The sequence below is a fragment of the Oreochromis aureus genome, linkage group 2 (assembly GCF_013358895.1).
Source record: "Oreochromis aureus strain Israel breed Guangdong linkage group 2, ZZ_aureus, whole genome shotgun sequence".
Taxonomy (NCBI): Eukaryota; Metazoa; Chordata; class Actinopteri; order Cichliformes; family Cichlidae; genus Oreochromis; species Oreochromis aureus.
Genome location: NC_052943.1, coordinates 19,642,527 through 19,660,457, shown reverse-complemented (window position 1 = coordinate 19,660,457; position 17,931 = coordinate 19,642,527). Strand labels below are relative to the sequence as shown.

Sequence of the window (17,931 nt, the reverse complement as noted above, 5' to 3'; positions counted from 1 at the left end):
CAGGCTAAGTCCTGTTTGGCTTTTCAAATTCTTATTGTTATAATCAAGGTCCAAAAACTTCCATTCATTAGTTGATTGACAGAACATTTTTTTATGCATAAACACTAACAATTCTCTGGTTACAGCTTCTAAATGTGGGTTTATTATTGTAAACTGTAACAGGATATGGCTGGATTTTTGCATGATGATCATTGGAAGCATTTTAAGACGCCGGTCTAAGCCTTCATTTCTATGACTGATTGCTTTGCTATTTGCAGATATTTTACAGACTAAAAAATAAATAAATAAATAAAACATTAGTGTGGGGAGATTAGGTAATGAAATAAATACCGGGTACATCTGAACTGTAATTATTTTTTCAAGTTGGAGAGTGCAAGCTTTTGTTGTTGGTTGATGAGGTGACACCTGTGGTTACTGGTGGTGGGAGCAAGTGTGATTTTATTACATTCAGAAGAGTTTTTTTTGAGCAGCTACTTTTTTCTACATTTTTCTGCACAACTCCTATCGACATCAGGATTTAATTACCTGAGAGTCTTGAAGTGCTAAGGCCCCGTATTTCTATTCTTGGACTCTACTAGAGTGACTTTACATGTTTCATTGTTTAAAATTATCTTTATTTATCTTATACTGGAGGGTAACCCCTCAGTTTACACTACTGAAAGCCAGTTTTCTTCTCAGATAGGTTTGAGTAGCAGGTGGGTTGGGATGCTGCCGACTGGAGATGCCAATATTAATCCTTTAAAGCCTAAACCACGAAATAAATGCCAAGAAATTCTAATCTTTTGAAGATGGAGTGTTTATTAAACCCTCATTTTTAATTAATTAAAAATACTTTGTATATATTACTGTTAATTGTGATTTATTGCTTAAAAATGTATTGTACAGTTGATAAGGGATTAAGAATATCCCCTCTCAATGACATCCTACAGAGCCAGAGATTACTTGTATATGCTTTGGACAAGTTTAATGGCAATATCTAATTTTAACTGTGTATTTGTGGTATATCTGTTAAAAAATATGGAAAAGCAATGTACAGAAACCTGGTGGTTTACAAAAAAAAAAGTCAGGTTTCAAAAGTTTAGGCCCTGAGAACAGATACAAAACTTGAATTGTTATAAAATCCACACGATTGTTTTAAATAAAAACATTCACTGTGTGGAGAATTGGGTTCCTACCTTCAAGGATAACTTGGAAAAGAAGTTGGAAACTTTTCTGAGCCTGGCAAAAACATAGAGGATTCGATGTATCCAAAAGGTTTAGGAAATATCATGAAAACGTGTTCGCGACTTCTGTTTTCCTTTCATAAGCAGAGCGTGATAGGGAGGTTTGAACTGACAGCTGCAAGTTCAAACAAGACAGGATGGAGGTAACACTCCGGCAGACGTTATTCATGAGAGCTGTATTTTGTGATAAAAGACTTAACGGATACCTGAACGCAGCAGCAAACATCCTGAAGCCGAACAGCTTTCGGGTTTCATGACAAACCGGTTGCCAAGTCTGTTTCACAGTCAGGTAGCCGGGTAACAGAGCAGTCTTTGTGGAGGTTTTGCCATACCTGCTGGTGCAACCTAAACCTCTATTTCTGGGGTGAGTTGTTTTTAACACTGTGACCACGCCATGCTCATTGAGCACTGACAATGACTGATCTCAGCGCTGCATTCCTGCTGTGAAGTCTGGCGCAAGAATGAGCGACAGGTAGGGAGATGATGTGCCGGCCTGACCTCTCCGGTTTCCTTTTTGTCTCAGTGATGATGATGATGATGAAGCCCCGTCTTTCTGGACAAAACTGTTACTTAATAAGCTTTACATCAAACAGCACACAAGTTACTATGAGACAACATTTATTTGCTGAAGTTTAAGCAATCAATATGACAACCCTGATCTGGGCAGAAGAGCTGTAAAATCTTTTATATAACAAAACATTTCCTCCAAAATAAAACGTCTCTCATTCCCAAGTCCTTCCGATTGTCAGAAAAAGGAATTTTCTGGTTTCCCAAGTCTATTATACCTCTGCTAATGCTTAGCAGAATCTGAGTGACGGCAACATCTGTTTTTAAGGAAGATTGCTGATACATTTCCATCTTGAAACATCAACAAATGGAAACCATGGAGATCTGTTCACAAAGTAAAAGTGCATATATTTTACAAATGGTGTCAGATCTGCTGATGTGTCCTGTGCTGCAGACAGGGAAGTACCTCGGGCCATGCTGGTCAACCACAGCAGCTCTGTCACGCTTTGTGCCTACCCTCCAGCAACTCGCTCTGCGGCCATTTGGCCGGGCCTCATGCATAGCTTCTCTGGCACCAGCCTTGTCTGGCGTGTTTCTGTCTGTGACAGGTCGCATCCTGCCCACTAAAAATTGTGTAATCCTCTATTTCCCCTGCTGAGAGCCCTGTCAGCTCTGTCCAAAGTCAGCGAAGCCCTTGGTTGCCGTGAAGGCGTCAGGCTGCAGAGGGAAGAAGTACTGCTGGGGAAGAAGGAAGCTGGTGTTCTGGGATGAGTGAGTGGCCATCGGGGGCTGATGGAGCTGCAGCTGGGTGTGGGATGAAGGCAGCGGGTGCTGGATCCCTCCTGTCATGGGTGCTGGTGGAGATGTGTAAGGGGGAGGTGGAGGTGGAAGAAGAGTCTGTGGGGTCTGGGTGGGAGTGGAGGCTGACGATGAGACGGTGGCTGATACCAGGCAGCCATGCTGCTGCTGCTGCTGCCCCTGACCTCCGAGAGAGTACCTTCGCATGGAGCTGCCTCCTCCGGCGGAACTGGAGCTGGTGGTGGCCGTGCTGGATTGCCGCGATGGGGCTCGCAGGCTTGGGGGAGCCGTGGTGAGGATCATGGGGATCGTTTCCCCCTGGCAGCTGCGCAAAGAGAAGCGAATGGGCTGCTGGGTTGGCTGCTTGGGCCTCAGACACGTGCAGCAGTAGACAGCCACCAGTGAGCCAACTATGATAAAGGCGATGAAGATGCTCCCTACCATCAGGAAGGGCATGTAAATGGGCTCTGTGGGGAAGGAAACACAGGCAAATTTAAAAAAAGAAAATCTGTAATATTAAACCATTTATCATACATTTCATCAATGATATCAGCTTACTATGAAATTTGCATAAACCAGCCTCAAAATGTTTGCATAAAAGCAAACACTGCATTACATAGTCCTTATGAGTTTAAAATCAAGTCTTACCTTGCTAGTTACTAAGAATCGTGACCTATGCTGCTGTTAATAGAGGGGAAAATTGTGCTAAACATTTCTAATCATGACATTTCTTTTAAGTTCTTCACAACGTTACGAACAAACAAAAGTCACATTCCTGCTGAAAACACAAACATCTCAGGTTACGCTTCATGAAGCCTTTTCACCAAAGAAATCCACGTTTGTTTATTTTTAAATGGGAAAACTGGGAAATTGTGAGCACACGATCCACTCAGTTTAAGGCTTATAAGCTTATCCGTTGGGGAAATTTAAAGAAAACTGATAAAACCTCGACCAACAGTAGGTCAGTCTAACACTCAAACGCCTCATAAAGAAGCCACAGAAAGGACTCACCATCTCCTAATGTTGTGATTACTTTAGTTTGAAAATTAGTGAGCTGTCAAAGCTAATGTGCTTTATTTCTGGGCAGCATAATAGACCTGTCTGTGTGAGAAGGGTTAGACTCTTCAAAACATTCCTGGACTGCAAACCTGCGCCGCTTGATCAAATTTCCAACTAATTTCTGCTTACAAGTTTTTGACAGGAATTTGTTTAAAGAGGTTTTAGTGGAGTGACTGATGGGGTGGGTCATCGAAAACTTGTCCAGGTTTCCACTTTGCACTGATAATAATTTGGAGTGTGATGGAAACTGAAGGGAAGGGAGCTGGATAAGAGCAGGTGGAACCTGGAGCCTCAGGCAGATCAGTGCTTCAAACAGCAAAGGATGTAAACTTCATATAAGAAAGCTGCAGTGGAAAAAGGTCTTACAAAACACATTTTATACTCATTTCATATTTTAAATTCATATCAAGTTTGTTGGGAATGCTCTCAGAGTGCATTAGTGTCCTTCAGCAAAGGCACTGAACCTCTGAGTGCTCTGTGCTGTCTTAATTGTTCAGCTGACCTCTGACCTCTCTAGGAGGATCCGCTATAACTTAAATAGGCAAGTCCTTCTCACGGCGTCTCTGTGTTTACCTTTTAAACACTACAGGGTTAAATAAAGTAAACTGAGAGTTTAGTCATGTGTGTTTTTCTCCATTCAACTAATTAAACTCTAATAAATTTGGATTTTTCTGAGGTCTTGCTTAAATTATGCACATGACGAACACCCGAGGAAATCGACACCACAATCTTGGACCTAAATTAGTTTAAAATCAGTGAACCTACGCGCTGCAAACTCGGTGTTATCCACCTCCCTGTCGTTGGTGCAGATGCCCTGGTCCAGCCGTGCGTCCGCTGCGGCGCAGCAGTAGCGCAGCGCGCAGGAGCCACAGCAAACTGTGGCGTCCATGGTGTCAAAATCCTCCGGACACTGGAAACCCTCGTGATAATTTCCATTCGAGTCCAGCCACCCGTGGCAGTACTCTCCCTGAGCATCCGATATCCGGAGATTCCAGGTCAGATATCCCAGCAGCAGGCAGTTCAACAGGCGCACCATCCCGACGAGCCGCTGGGGTTCACGTTCCCTGCGTCCTGTGGGCTTCAGCTCACACCCTCAGTCCGAGTTTACACACTCTTCATTTGTGTTAATTGACCAAAAAAAGGAACTAAACGATTGGATCCAAAGATGTAAAGTTAGGTCACCGTCATCTTCCCAGCACTGGAATCGCTCTCAGCCTGCAGCTGCTCAAAGAGGGGGGAAAAATCCTTAATTGAATCCTCTTCGGGTTTCTTTTAAAAATCTCATTACGGAACTTTACTCTCATTCAAACGGGCTTAAATCACCAGCTGATGCTGAACATCTTCCTTTGGAGTTTCGCTCCAACCTCTCCCGTAACGCGCCTGTGAGTTAAAGTGTGAGCAGAAGTTGTGCGCCCACCTCACTGCAGTTTTGCTGTTTTTGTGGCTGGGGCTGGGGCTGGGGATGTGAGGTGAGGGGAGGGGGGGGTAAGCGCGCACGCAACCTCTATTAACCGGACGTTGGGGATCACGTGGTGCAGAGGGAGCCCAGCGTGACGCTAAATGCTTTCATTCCCATAAGCCGCCCAAAAACCGCGCACAAGCTGGGCCACGCTTGTGTTCTAACTTTACATAACAGCTGTGCTTTAAAACAGGTGAACACAGAAATATCTGAATTCAGCTTTGCTCGTCATCATTAAGGTTGTGCATTTTATGTTGCAGTGCTGCACACAGATGATCGTTTTAATTATTGTTATTCCAACAGCTTCTAGCAGCTGCCCAGCCTTTTATTTTATCATTCACCTCACATATAATTATCACGACTTGTATCCGGCCATGTTCGTCCTGCTGTTGTTTCATAGTAGCGAGAAGTAAGAAGAAGTCTCCGTTAAAGCAGAGAAAAACAGGTCCGTCTATTAAAATCTCCTCCGTTAAAAGGTATTGAGGCGGCGCCCCCGCGTGGCGCTGCGAACTTTTAGCCCTGTGGGCTGTTGGACAGCTGCTGGCCTGCCTTTGACGGACATCAGGTGAAGGGACTGAAATGATCACAGACACGTGATTGTTCTTTTTTTTGATTTCAGTGAGTAGGTGTGCGGCTGGCAGTGCCCTTCAGATTACCTGTTTATTGTAATAACCAATAGGGTCAAATCAGGGACAGTGATTAGGCCAATAATGCTTTCTTTATATTCTCATTTATCAAACTCATTCGTTTTTATTTGTTGGTAATTTTCCATTTAAATTTTTAAAAAAGAATACTTTGATATTCTCTTTTGGACTGTTTGATTTTTGCCCCCAGGTTGGGTTATGTATGGAAACCTTTTCCTTCCATTTGTGCCCGCGCTTTGAGCTCAGTAGCAAAATGGCCTCTGCCTTTTCTTCCTTTCTCCATTCTGTTACATTATTTATTTATTTCTCGCTCTCTCTCTTTTTTTTTTAATTTTCAGATTGTAGGCTAACTGCTACAGCGCCCCGTTGTTCTCGCTGAGGATGTTGGCTACAAAAGGAGGCAGGCAGTGGCGCACAAGTCCCGCCTGTATTTCCCTCTGGAGGAGTCTCGGTATCGGCGCCCCCGACTGGGGATTGGAGCGGCGACTTGTCAGTAAATTAGCCCACCCTTCACATAGTGTTTGTGAGGGAAACCGAGCCAGACAGTGACGGTCTGATCCCTCACTTATCAGCTGCCTGTCACACCAGCACGCTACGATACCGACCCGCAGCCATCCGCCGCGCTGTGACACCTGGCCGGGGTATGGAGGGAGAGATGCAGCCCGCAGATGAAGGGCCGTGCGCCCCGAAGATGTGCCGACAGCAGCGGGGTCCGTACAGCACCCTAAAAACCTTCCAGAGCAAGCGCTCTGCGGGCAAGTCGCGCTTTGACCGGTCCGCTGTGGTCGAGGTGCCCCTGTTTGGAGACGGGCATCATTTCACTTTTCACCCAGAACAGCCTCATCCTTTCCAGCCGCACCACCATCAGCAACAGCGTCTGCAGCAGCAGCAGCTTCACCAAACCGGCGTTTCTATCAGCAGCAGCCAGCAGCATCACCAGACGACTCAGCAGCAGCAGCAACGTTTCCCATGTGAGACCAGGCCCAGCAGCAGGGTTCCGACATCCACCTCAGCGGCGGCATCTCTCGGTAGCCAGCAGCGGCACGCCAGCAGCGGCGGAGCAGAGCCCAGATTTTCTCCGGACTGCACCTACGGTATCAGCACAGGTGGGTTTTAAACTTGCGCAGAGTGTGGCACGAGAGTCACTTCTCTTAACGTCTAGGATATTGAGACTTTTACATTCCGTGTCCCCAGATTAGTGAAACGTTAGAGCAGTTGTTTCTCTTTCTTTTGGTTCGCCTTTTAGATGAATGAGCGCAAAGCTTCTACAGAGTCAATAAACTTAAGTGTTGCAGGCAAAAAGCCAACATGTCTTTTGTTTGTCTCACATCACCTGAGCTCATGTTTTTGTTCGCATTTCTTGCTCCTGTCAGCAGTGATTGATTTGCTGTTGTAATGAGAGCAGTCATGATTGAATCTCTAGTGTGCATGTGCTAAAAATTACACTGGGTAATTGTCTGCGCCTGTGTGTTTACTTGCGAATGTATATGTATATGTGTGTGTGTGTGTGTGTGTGTGTGTGTGCAAGAAGGGCTCTCTCGGTCTCCTGTTGAAACACATTGTTCCCTGCTCATTTTCTTCTCAGCTGCTGTTCATTAGAGGGGTGCACAGGAAGAAATGTGTTCCCCATGTGGAGGGCGGGTCCATGGGAACCAGCATTAAGATGAAAGCAATGAACCTAACCCTGGCAGTACCAAGATTAAATATTAGACATCTCATCCCTTAATCAGATAATAATCTCGTTATCACTGCTGGCAGCAAAGACTCAATTTGCTGCTGCTTATTGTTGCTTTGGAGACAATCAAGTGCTCAGCCAGAGCTCCTGTCTCACTGCAAGCCCTGTATTAACTAACTTAGATGTGAAATGGCAAATGTGTGCATCAGGTAGTGCATATTTATTTTTTAAGATATCATTTATCTTTAACCAGCTTGCATCTGTGAAACCTGGGTTTCTTTGTCGTTTGCATCTATTTTGGCATGCACATGATCCTGATATCACTAATGAAACAGTCACATAAAACTCTGTTTTCCCTGCTCTAGTGAATCAGCCTATAATACACAAGATGTACCGTCCAATCAGAGCTAAAGCGTGCCATGCATTTCTTGCTGATAATGACACATCAAAGTGCTTCTATCTACACCACAGAAACAACTTAATGTTCCTCTTATGGCTCGGAAAAAGAAGAAACTTGATGTCCTTTCTTTCACCGGAGGGCCTGGGATTCAGCAATCAGTTCAGCACACAATAACACAAATTGCATTGAAAAGCCTCTCCCAAAGAGTTGTGATTAAAATAAATGGGTCTCATAAATTTTCCCTCTGCCGACCGTGTTGTTTTTAATGAAATTTTATGAGACTCTCAGCTCGCAGTGCCACGGAATTGGTGAGAGAAGGAGACGAGAGTGGGGGCGGGGGTGCACGGTGAAGGCGAATGATATCAGATACATCTCGACGGGTAAACAGAGACGGCACGCATATTAATAAATGCGACACATCTGCGCCAGGCTGATAGACACGTCTGAGCGAGTGGGAACGCAGCAATGGCCGCCTAGAATTCATTTTGTCTGTGTGTATTTATGTGTGTGTGTGTGTGTGAGGCCAGTGGACTCATAATCATTACATAGAGGTGTGTGTGAGATCATCTCATTGAGACGTGCCTAGACTACCAGGGAAACTATCCACTGAGGCTTGTTTCTGGACAATAGCTCCATGCTCATTTTGTGAAAGTGTGACTTTAGAGTTTATTGACATCTGAATAAATCGGTATAATCAAGCTGACATTTCCATGAACAGAGGAGCCAAGTGTCTGCTACTCTAATGGAACACTTTGCCACAATAAGACGTGGCAGAGAGCAAAGAGTAAAGGGAGGCGGAAAGAGTACAAACTACAAACCCCCCCCCCAAGAAACCCAATGCACACAATCACTCATATTGTTGCCAGAACCGTAGCAGCTTAAAGCGTTATGTTTCAGCACTGGTGAAAAGTACAGTATGTTTCATCAAGTAAGAACTTCAAATCTGATTTGCTTTACAAGTGAGGGTTCGTGCTTCACTGCATTTCAGAACTTGGACATCTGTCAGCAGAAGTTATTGGTTACTCTGCTGTTTAAGACTTCAGCTAAAAAAACAAACACAAAGCCAAACTGAAGATTAAACCAGGGGGCTTAACACTTAGAGAGAAAAAAACACAGCATGTTGCTTTAGCTGAGGCATCTGTCCTGTTTTAGGTTTCTATGCAATGCAAGCAAAACCATTTCCCTCTAAACACCTTAGTGTTATGGATGTATTAGTTAGATCCACCAATTTGGAGAGAGAACACAGGAGACACAGATGCAAAGTAAGAAATATAGATATACTTATTTTCATCTTATTGCATCAGGTAGAACCATCCCCAGTCTGACAGTTGACCTTTTACAAACCAGACAGTTTCTCTACATTTATCCGTCCTTCTAGATTAGATGTCATCTACTCAGCTGCCTCTAGTTTGTCTTTCAGGCATTTATGTTTTCCTGCACCCAAGCAGACCCTATATAGGTGACACCAGAGTGAAAATGTAAGACCACAATCCCTTTCATCAAATTTAAAGTAGCGAACACAGACCTCGCTATAATAAGGAGAGGTAATCAAATCTGTCTCACACAGTGCAAGAAGATCAGATTCTTCTTAAACTCAGACATAATAATGCTTTGTTTAAAATCTTACTGAGAGAAGTGAAATCAAGTGAAATCACAGAAATCTGTGCTTGCACTGCAAGTTACACTGTCCTGGCTGTGCTTTTCCTTGCACTTTGACCTTAGATTTTAACTTAAGGTACTGCATAAATTAAATAACACCCATCAATTTCCTTTACGTTTGAACAAAATGCAGGTACATCCTGGACAGGTCACGAGTTCAACACGGAGCTAACCCATAGAGAGAGGCAATCGTTCACACTCACATTCAATTTGCAATCACTAGTTAAGCAAACAAGCATGTCTCTGGAAAGAAAGCAGACTGCCCAGAGAAATCCCATGGAAGCAGCGATGGTGCTAACCTCTGTGCCACCGTGCTACCCTGGACAGACAAAACCCTTCTTTAAAAAAAAATAAAAATAAAAATAAAAAAAACTCTGATGTCAGCCTCTGTACAAAAAGAGAAGTACTAATGCTGCATATCACACTGTACATGACATTATTGGATTGTTCACATTTTAGAGGGATTTTACAGTTGTAGCTTTTCAAGGTGTTTTAATAATTGCAGCACTTAAACTGTTTAGTCCACTGGTTCGTCACGCAATGTTTGACACAGGAAAAAAGATTCAGAGACATTGTGTAATGAGAAATAGAAAAAAATCTACAACTAAATGAAAATATTTATCATTTGGGAGAGACTTTTAGAGTTGTCCTTTCTTTGGTAAGATCCCCTAATCCTCATGTGACACAGAAGTCTTGTGTGTGTGTGTGTGTGTGTGTGTGTGTGTGTGTGTGTGTGTGTGTGTGTGTGTGTGTGTGTGTGTGTGTGTGTGTGTGTGTGTGTGTGTGTGTGTGTGTGTGTGTGTGTGTGTGTGTGTGTGTGTGTGTGTGTGTGTGTGTGTGTGTGTGTGTGTGTGTGTGTGTGGAGAAAGACCCTTCCCTGAAAGAAGTGGTCCATAGTATAAAATTCTCCCTGTGAAAGGACGGCCTCTGAGCTGAAATGTCATAATGTGTGCTCATCTCTAAGGTATGAATGGTGGGCATATGCTATACTTTGCATGTGTGTCTCCTGAAGGATTACTGCTGCACAGCGGAAAAGCCAGATAGTAGCCAACAAAGACATTATTTCAAGCCTCAAACTCCTCAAGGACTTGTCTGCAGCTTTTGAGCTTATCACTATATCCTCAGCAGTAAGTCGAGTTTGCTCACTTGTCCTGAAATCCTGTCACTTTGGGACTATCTGTCTGTGTTAACTGATTGCATTGGTTAGTGGGTCAGCAGGGAGCATGTGAAAAAAGCCAAAAGCTCCAGCGATTCTTATAAATGGACCTTGAGGGCAATGTTTGCTTGAGTGACTCTGCAAACACAAGCAGCTCATCTTAAATCCAGTGACTGACTGCTAATGTGAATGTCTGTTGTCTGCTTCAGAGAACCGTCTCATCTTAGATGCCTTCGCCCAGCAGTGCAGCCGAGTCCTCAGCCTCCTCAACAACGGGCGTCTCCTGGAGCCCTCATCCTCCTCCTCCTCCTCCTTCACCTCTAACATTAAGCTGGAAGACGGGCCAGGGGACACTCGGGGGCTTCATTGCTCCTCACAGGGGAAGTCTAAATCCGAGGAGAGCTCTTCCACCACAGACCCCGAGGAGGAGGCTCAACAAAGCCATTTGAATCAACAACAGACCTCTGCAGTTCTCCGCATCTTCACAGACTCCCTACAGAACTATCTGCTCTCAGGACCTCAACAACAGCACCAACAGCAGCAGCAGCAGCAGCAACATCTGTCTGCCAGTCTGGAGGACGAGCAGTGCCCGGCAGCTGAGTCTGGCTCAGGAGTGTCTCCTCCAAGACACAACCTGGGAGGATGGGGCTCCCCTGCTCCATCAGAATCATACGGCCACCCCTCGTCCACACTGCCTGAGGAAGAGGAGGAGGAGGAGAACTGCTGTCCTCGCTGCCTGGAATTGGAGCAGGAGGTGTTGTCTCTGCAGCAGGAGAACGAGGAGCTCCGCAACAAGTTGGAGAACATCCCAGGTGGGGTAATAACAGCCAGGACACATTGATGACTGCTTTAATCCTCACTCAACTGGGGATAGGAGATCTCTTCATCCCACAAATCTTTTTTTTTATATGCAGCCATCTGACTTTTGATTTCATGTGCACTGCATAAATCGGTACCGAAGATACACATCAGTGCTATTTACAAAGCTTGTTATCAAGGGCTTCTGGGTAGTTGGTTTGCTTTACCCTTATCTACTCATATACACGTGACATGCATAACATTTGTGTTGACATCATCACTGGAAGGAAAGCTGAATCAAAAGTTGGATTCTAATATAAACATTTAAATTCAAGTCCATGTAGTCAAATCCATACGTGTCATCTTTCTTACAGCGTTTATATGAGTGTTTGTTTTCACCTGTGAAAAATACTGAGCACAAAATGTGCGTGTGAGATCAACAAATTATTAGGAAGTGCTTCATTCATTTTCTTCCTCGTGCTTTTGCAATCTAAATGCATCCCACAGTTTCAAAAAAGTGTGTTCAAAGCATCTATTTCTGTTAACTTGTCTGCTCTCCCCAAAGCATTCTGAGCTCCCTGTTGTCACACTAGCCTAGTTTGCACTAAAACAACTTATTTTAAACTGCACATAAAATTCTGTGTACAGTGTCTGATCGCGAAACATTAGGTTGTAAAGATCTGTTAAAAAGGAAGAAAACATAGCAGGGTATCAGTGTTTAAATGCAGCAGATGGGTTGTTTCTTTGCTTTGCTGGGATTTTGACACTGGGCTTCTATTTATGGTAACGTTCGCTTGTTTTTACACAGTTCCCTGTCAAAATGTTCTTGACTACTTCAAGACTGTTCTCGAGTTCCACAACCAGCTGGCCCAGCCGATGCCAGAGGAGCAGCTCACAGAGGTGAGGAAGCAGCCCCCTCTTCATTATTCACAGCAGATGTCATCAGTAGCATATCTTAAGGTGGGAAAATATCACATCAGGTCAACAGTGCATTAGAAATGTCTTCATGCTGATAACTGTGAATGTAAGTGATGTGAAATTAAAAGCTCTGTCTATACAGGAAGAAGAGCGGCAAACAGTCTTTGAGGTTTGTGTTTTAACTTCTTGTTTTTTTTGTTTTTAACTGCATGATAGAAATGTCAGGCAAAGCAACATCTTTAGTTTTTTTTTCCTCCTCCTCTTCCTCCTCACAGGGCAGTAAACAGCTCCTGGAGAACTATCCGCTCTTCATCACGAATAAGCAGTGGGACGAAGCTGTCAACTCCTCTAAGAAAGATGGCAGACGGCTGCTGCGCTATCTGATTCGCTATGTCTTCACCACAGATGAGCTCAAGTTCTCCTGTGGTTTAGGCAAAAGGAAGCGGTCAGTCCACTCAGGAGAGGCAGGCCTGGAAAGACGACCGCTCAACCCTGTTAAAGTCAGCTGCCTCAGAGGTAAAACTAAAAAACATTATAGTTAAAAACGTATTTTGAATAGGAGGAAAACATTACAGGTTATTACTGTTTAAATACAGAAGATGTGTTGCCTCGTTCGGTTGTGGTCAGTTTCTATTTATGGGTCTATTCGCTCAAAAAGTCTTTTTACAAATTGCTTCACTCATAAGGTTTGAATCAAGTGTGTGAAATATCCTAAGACCTTTATTGACACAGTTGTATGATTCTTATATTAATATTTTAATTATAAAATATGGCATTAGTGTTGCTTGATTGCCATAAGTGGCATTCTCATTAGAGTGCTCCACTTCTTTAAACCACTGACAGACCTTAAAAGCAGCAGCAGCTATCTACAGTCTAAGATCTGACACATATGGGGTTTGTGGTCATGTGATTTAGATTATAGCAGCTTAAATTAAAGTTGTCTTAACTCCTGTTGCTAGGCAAAACCAGGAAAGTTTATGTGCGTTGCTATTTACATCTTACATACATCCAGACAGTATTCAGATCCCCTCACATTTTGCTCTGGATTTAGTTTTAATGGATAAAAGTGCCCTTGTCCTCATGTTTGCCTTGTGGCAGTGTGAATGGTGGAACCTTATACACATGGGTTTGCTTTTCCTAAACTGTGTCCCATCCATTCATTTTGCCACATATGGACTCCAATCAAGGTTAATTAGCCCCTTAAGCCATTGCCTTTTTTAATTAGATTTCCACCTGAAAAAACATCCTTGAATTTCGTCGGTGAAAGCTCAAAGCTGTGAGGACTAAACGAGCAACTGTTGGAGAATTTCGAAATTTGAATTTTCTGCTTACTCATTTATTACTGTATACAAAATTTTATGTGACAGCAGTGAAGCACAACAATGCTATATCCATTTAGTCAAAATAGACTTTTGAACACTGAGTTGAAATCTATACAGCTGTGTGTGGTACTGTGTATGGTGGAAGGGATTCTAATAAACTGAATGCATCTGCTCATCTTAGAGAGCCACAGCAAAGAGTCAGACTACTTGTAAATGAAAGATTTCAGTTTATGCTTTTAGTAAGTTTGCAAAAAAGAAACTTAAAACACTTTTTTTTTTGTCTTTTTGGTTATTTGTGCATAGACTAATTGGAGAAAGTGGGCATTTTTACCCATTTAAAATTCAATGCAGTGGCTTGGGTCTAAAAATGTTATTAAATAGACAGACAGTCAGTTTCAATAAAAAGTGCAAAACAAAATACATCTCTGGATATGAGAAACAAACTCATGATGGTGTAAATATTTATAAGACTATACGACTTGTTTACCAATCCAATCCATCCTCATAGCAGAAGTCTATAATAAGGTTTTTTTTTTGTTCTGTTTTACTCTTGTATAGTATTAAAACTAATGTAATTTATTATAATGTATTTTATTTTTTAATATAGTTGATATGTGGCTTCCAGCATAGTTTAATATTTATTATCACCCATGGAAATTTAATTTGAATTATAATTTTTAAATTCAATATTATTGAATTTATATATCATAATTATCTCACTGCTATAGATCCAGTAATTTCCAAGTATCATATATTTAGTTTTACTTAAGTTAAATATTAATTTGTTATTATCAACCCAGATTTTTAATTTATTTAATTAATTTTTACATTCTGAAGTTGTTCCAAGTCATTACCACAGCACATTAGCTTGTTGTTATCTGTAAATACTGTTGTTTGTTGTTTGTTCTTCTAATTTTATCCATATTATTCATGTACAAAATGAACTTCAGTGGTCCTAAAACAGATCCCTGAGGAACTCAACGTCACAGTTTTCAATTGTAAGTCGACATCAGTCGATCATCATTTAATCAGATTTTCATTCAAGATATCAAAAGATCAAGAATTATCTCCCCATTGAACATTTTTGGTTATTTCCTGCCTCTTTGGAGCTAAAAGAGGCCACCCAAACCCCACCCAGTGAGCCTAGGATGTCCTCTATTTAGTACGTCCTGTCTTAGTAAGGTAGCTCAAATAAGTCGAAAGATACAGACCAAAAAAAATGTTTTTTAATTTCTTAAATTCCTAATCTTCCCAGAGTTTATCCGGATGCACTGTGCCTCAAACCCAGACTGGTGGATGCCCTCGGAGGAGCAAATCAACAAAGTGTTCAGCGATGCCGTCGGTCACGCTCGTCAGGGCCGAGCGGTCGGCACCTTTTTGGGCAGCAGCGGCAGCAGCACCAGCAGCCTGTACATGGACGGCTTTGACGGACATCTTTCACAGGACGAACTGTATTTAAAAAGCTGCCAGAACGGTCAGTCGGATTGAAGTTGAAGGAGAAATTAAAGACAAATGCCTGAAATGTAGCTGTACAACAACATATCCCAAAACTCTGACCTTATCCTGTCACTTTACACAGTGAAGAAAACATTCCAGAAGACGTTTAACATTTAGAATACAGTCCTCCTTTTCAAATAGTTTTATAGTTTTCCCCATTTTTATACCTAAACCCTTTGTTTAGTGAAAATTGGACTCTTGAGGGTTTTAAATTGAACAGTTTGAGTCTTCCATATGGTCCTTTTTTATAGTTTGAGCAGTTACATCACTGCCAGTGGAAAGGAGGCTGATTTTTTTTTTTTCTTTGTTTTTAGTTGTTTTTTACAATCTACATGCGTATTTAGAGTTCATATGGAAGTTATTTATGTTAATGACCCAGTTAGAGACTTATACTATGTACCATTGACACCACTTATAAACTTTACCATGGAAAGTAGCACTTAATATATATTTTTTGTCACTGGTGAAGCACCTTTACTTGCAGCCCTTCAACAGGAGTGCCTCTGAGAAAATCATGTTTTGTTGTTTGTAGTTTTGCACTTTGAATCTCTTTATTTTTCCCTCATTTAAACTGATCCTGATGCATCAAGTTTTACTTAATGGAAGGAAAAGTGCATTTAAAAAGAAAAAAGTTTGTGAAATGTCTTTAAATTCAGCCTCCTTTGGCTGGAAAATGTTTCAATCAATGCTGCGTTGCTCCTAATCTTCATGTTAGGAAGAATATTGCAAATTAATCAAAGGTTATATTGGAAATTGCTAAAATTAAAAAGTCCGTTTGGTTTTGACCCAACTTCCATTTTTGGCTTGTAAGAATTCCTCACATCTGCAAAGGATACATGACGTTTCTTGTTTGAATTACTGTGTAGCAGCAATATAATACTGATGTTTTTTCCACATAATAAACTTGTAATAAAACAAAAATTGCAGATTTAAGGGAAAAATGGAAGCCTGGGAAATGCTAATAGACTGTTTCTTTTTATTTGCATGAATGTTTTTTCCTTTGCATTCTGAAAATTTGGAGTTCAGCTAAAAGAGAATTTACGGTATTTCGCGAGCGTTCCCTTATTACAGTGTTGCCGTACTCAAAGAAAGCATTTCATGTCGGGACTGATCAAGACATTTGGTTTAAGGCAGCTGCCATATAATAATGCCTTAAACTCGTTTGGAGACCACCACAGTGTAAAGTGTTAAAGATGTGTGTCAGAAATCCTGTAATGTGTTTCGTTTGTGTGTCGGTCTAAAGTTTCTTTAAACGTCAATCCAAATGGAAAAAATTTGATCACTTCATCGTTTTCCTGCAACTTCTCCAATTTGCACCTTTAAGTGTCTTACTGTAGGCAAGGCAATCCTAAAGTGAGAAGTCCACGTGCAGGATTCAACCATTTTTATTCTTTTGTGCTTATTTGACGCTCGTTGACTTCACCTCACAACACTGTTTTCTACGTTTGAATGTACCAGATTTCTTAGGTCAGTCCGCCAAGTTGACAGTGCTGTGTAAATGTGTAATATAAAGTACAGTTATTGTGTGAGGTGTCTTTGAAATACCACGTCTCCCTCTTTAAAAAGCCAAGTAGAAAAGTGCCACAGAAACCTTAAACCAGTCGGATTCTGTTGTTGTGTTGCTGTTCTGAATGTGAGCGTTGGTTTGTATTTACTCCTTTACCCTCAAAGTGGCTGTTATCAACACTGTGAAACATCAGTTGGGTTTTTACAGATATAGTTTCTGTTGTTTTTTATTTATAATAAATAAAATAATACCTGAATCCTATCTATCTATGAAAAAGTATTATCTTTGTGACATTAAAGTTTGTCAAATCCATTTTCTAATATAGTGATCCATCTGCTAGATTAATACTGTATGTACAGGTGACTTGCCAAAGACGGGCTTTTGTGCAGGATGGGATCTTGGCAAGAAAAGCAAACATTATACATTGAATCCATTCACAGGTCATTTCACTGTACCAAAGCACCAAAGAATGAGACTAAGAGCATTCATCTTCAGTATTAACTTCTTATGTTCTGCCAATCATAGATCTATCATTGATAAATAGTTTTTTTCATTGATAAATACAGCTGTTGTTAACAAATGTAAATGACTACCACATAACTAATAATAAACCAGCTGCTTTTTACTTGTTAAAAAAAGACTGAATGAATAATAGAAACACCTGTTACTGTCCCACTCCTTAAGCTATAACACTACATCATAATTTATATCTTCATTTTATGAAATGGCAGTGTAATTAGCTGTAATATATGTGTAGTAGAAGAAAAAGTGCATGATTCAGATGAGGGATGAAATAGAAGTCTTATAAAATGGAAATATTTAACAAAGCCACAAAATCCTCTGGGTGATACTACAGAAATACAAAACTTCAGGGACTTCATGAAAATTATTTGGCTGAAAGGGAGTCGCTCTGACTCACCCTCTTTAAAACAAACAGTGCATGTGCACAATAGAGTATTCTTGGTAAGCTGAAAAACATTATCATAGTTAATCTGAAGAAAAAGAGAGGATGATAGGATGGATTGTGTGTTTGTGCACAGCAAAACCAATGTGTGATTAATTACATAGGGAACGAAGGCAGGGGTGGGCAGTTAATATTTCCAAAGTCAGGTGAAAATCTAGGGAACCACGTCAGCTGTCATTTTCTGTATGACAGAAATATCCTTTTAGTCGGTTTAGGTGTTTGCCAGGTGACTTCATATCATCTTATTACACCAGATATATCATAACATTCATGTTTTGTGGATATAAATTAAATTTCTTTGCTGTCAAATTAAAATATGATCCTTTCCTAAGGTGGGGGACGCTG

The 17,931-nt window shown here is 41.5% G+C and overlaps 2 protein-coding genes across 4 annotated transcripts; one reads left to right on the top strand and one right to left on the bottom strand.

The window, feature by feature from the left end:
• Positions 1 to 1,797: 1,797 nt before the first annotated feature.
• Positions 1,798 to 4,660, bottom strand: shisa3 (shisa family member 3). The gene is made up of 2 exons (XM_031741487.2): positions 4,353 to 4,660; positions 1,798 to 2,995 (listed from the first exon to the last, which is right to left on the bottom strand). The coding sequence occupies exons 1-2, from the start codon at positions 4,621 to 4,623 to the stop codon at positions 2,397 to 2,399; spliced, it is 870 nt and encodes a 289-aa protein (XP_031597347.1). The 5' UTR covers positions 4,624 to 4,660; the 3' UTR covers positions 1,798 to 2,396.
• Positions 4,661 to 4,671: 11 nt separating this feature from the next.
• Positions 4,672 to 16,877, top strand: LOC116321614 (BEN domain-containing protein 4). 3 transcript variants are annotated; one of them, XM_039620406.1, is made up of 7 exons: positions 4,672 to 4,759; positions 6,029 to 6,796; positions 10,790 to 11,392; positions 12,187 to 12,338; positions 12,439 to 12,465; positions 12,572 to 12,812; positions 14,874 to 16,877. In XM_039620406.1, exons 2-7 carry the CDS (start codon positions 6,334 to 6,336, stop codon positions 15,104 to 15,106), a joined length of 1,719 nt encoding a protein of 572 aa, XP_039476340.1. In that variant the 5' UTR covers positions 4,672 to 4,759; positions 6,029 to 6,333; the 3' UTR covers positions 15,107 to 16,877. The 3 variants fall into 3 exon arrangements, with proteins under 3 accessions (XP_039476340.1, XP_039476338.1, XP_039476341.1); XM_039620404.1 differs by lacking the exon at positions 4,672 to 4,759 and adding an exon at positions 5,048 to 5,239; XM_039620407.1 differs by lacking the exon at positions 4,672 to 4,759 and adding an exon at positions 5,553 to 5,664 and having other exon boundaries at positions 12,187 to 12,278.
• Positions 16,878 to 17,931: the final 1,054 nt, after the last annotated feature.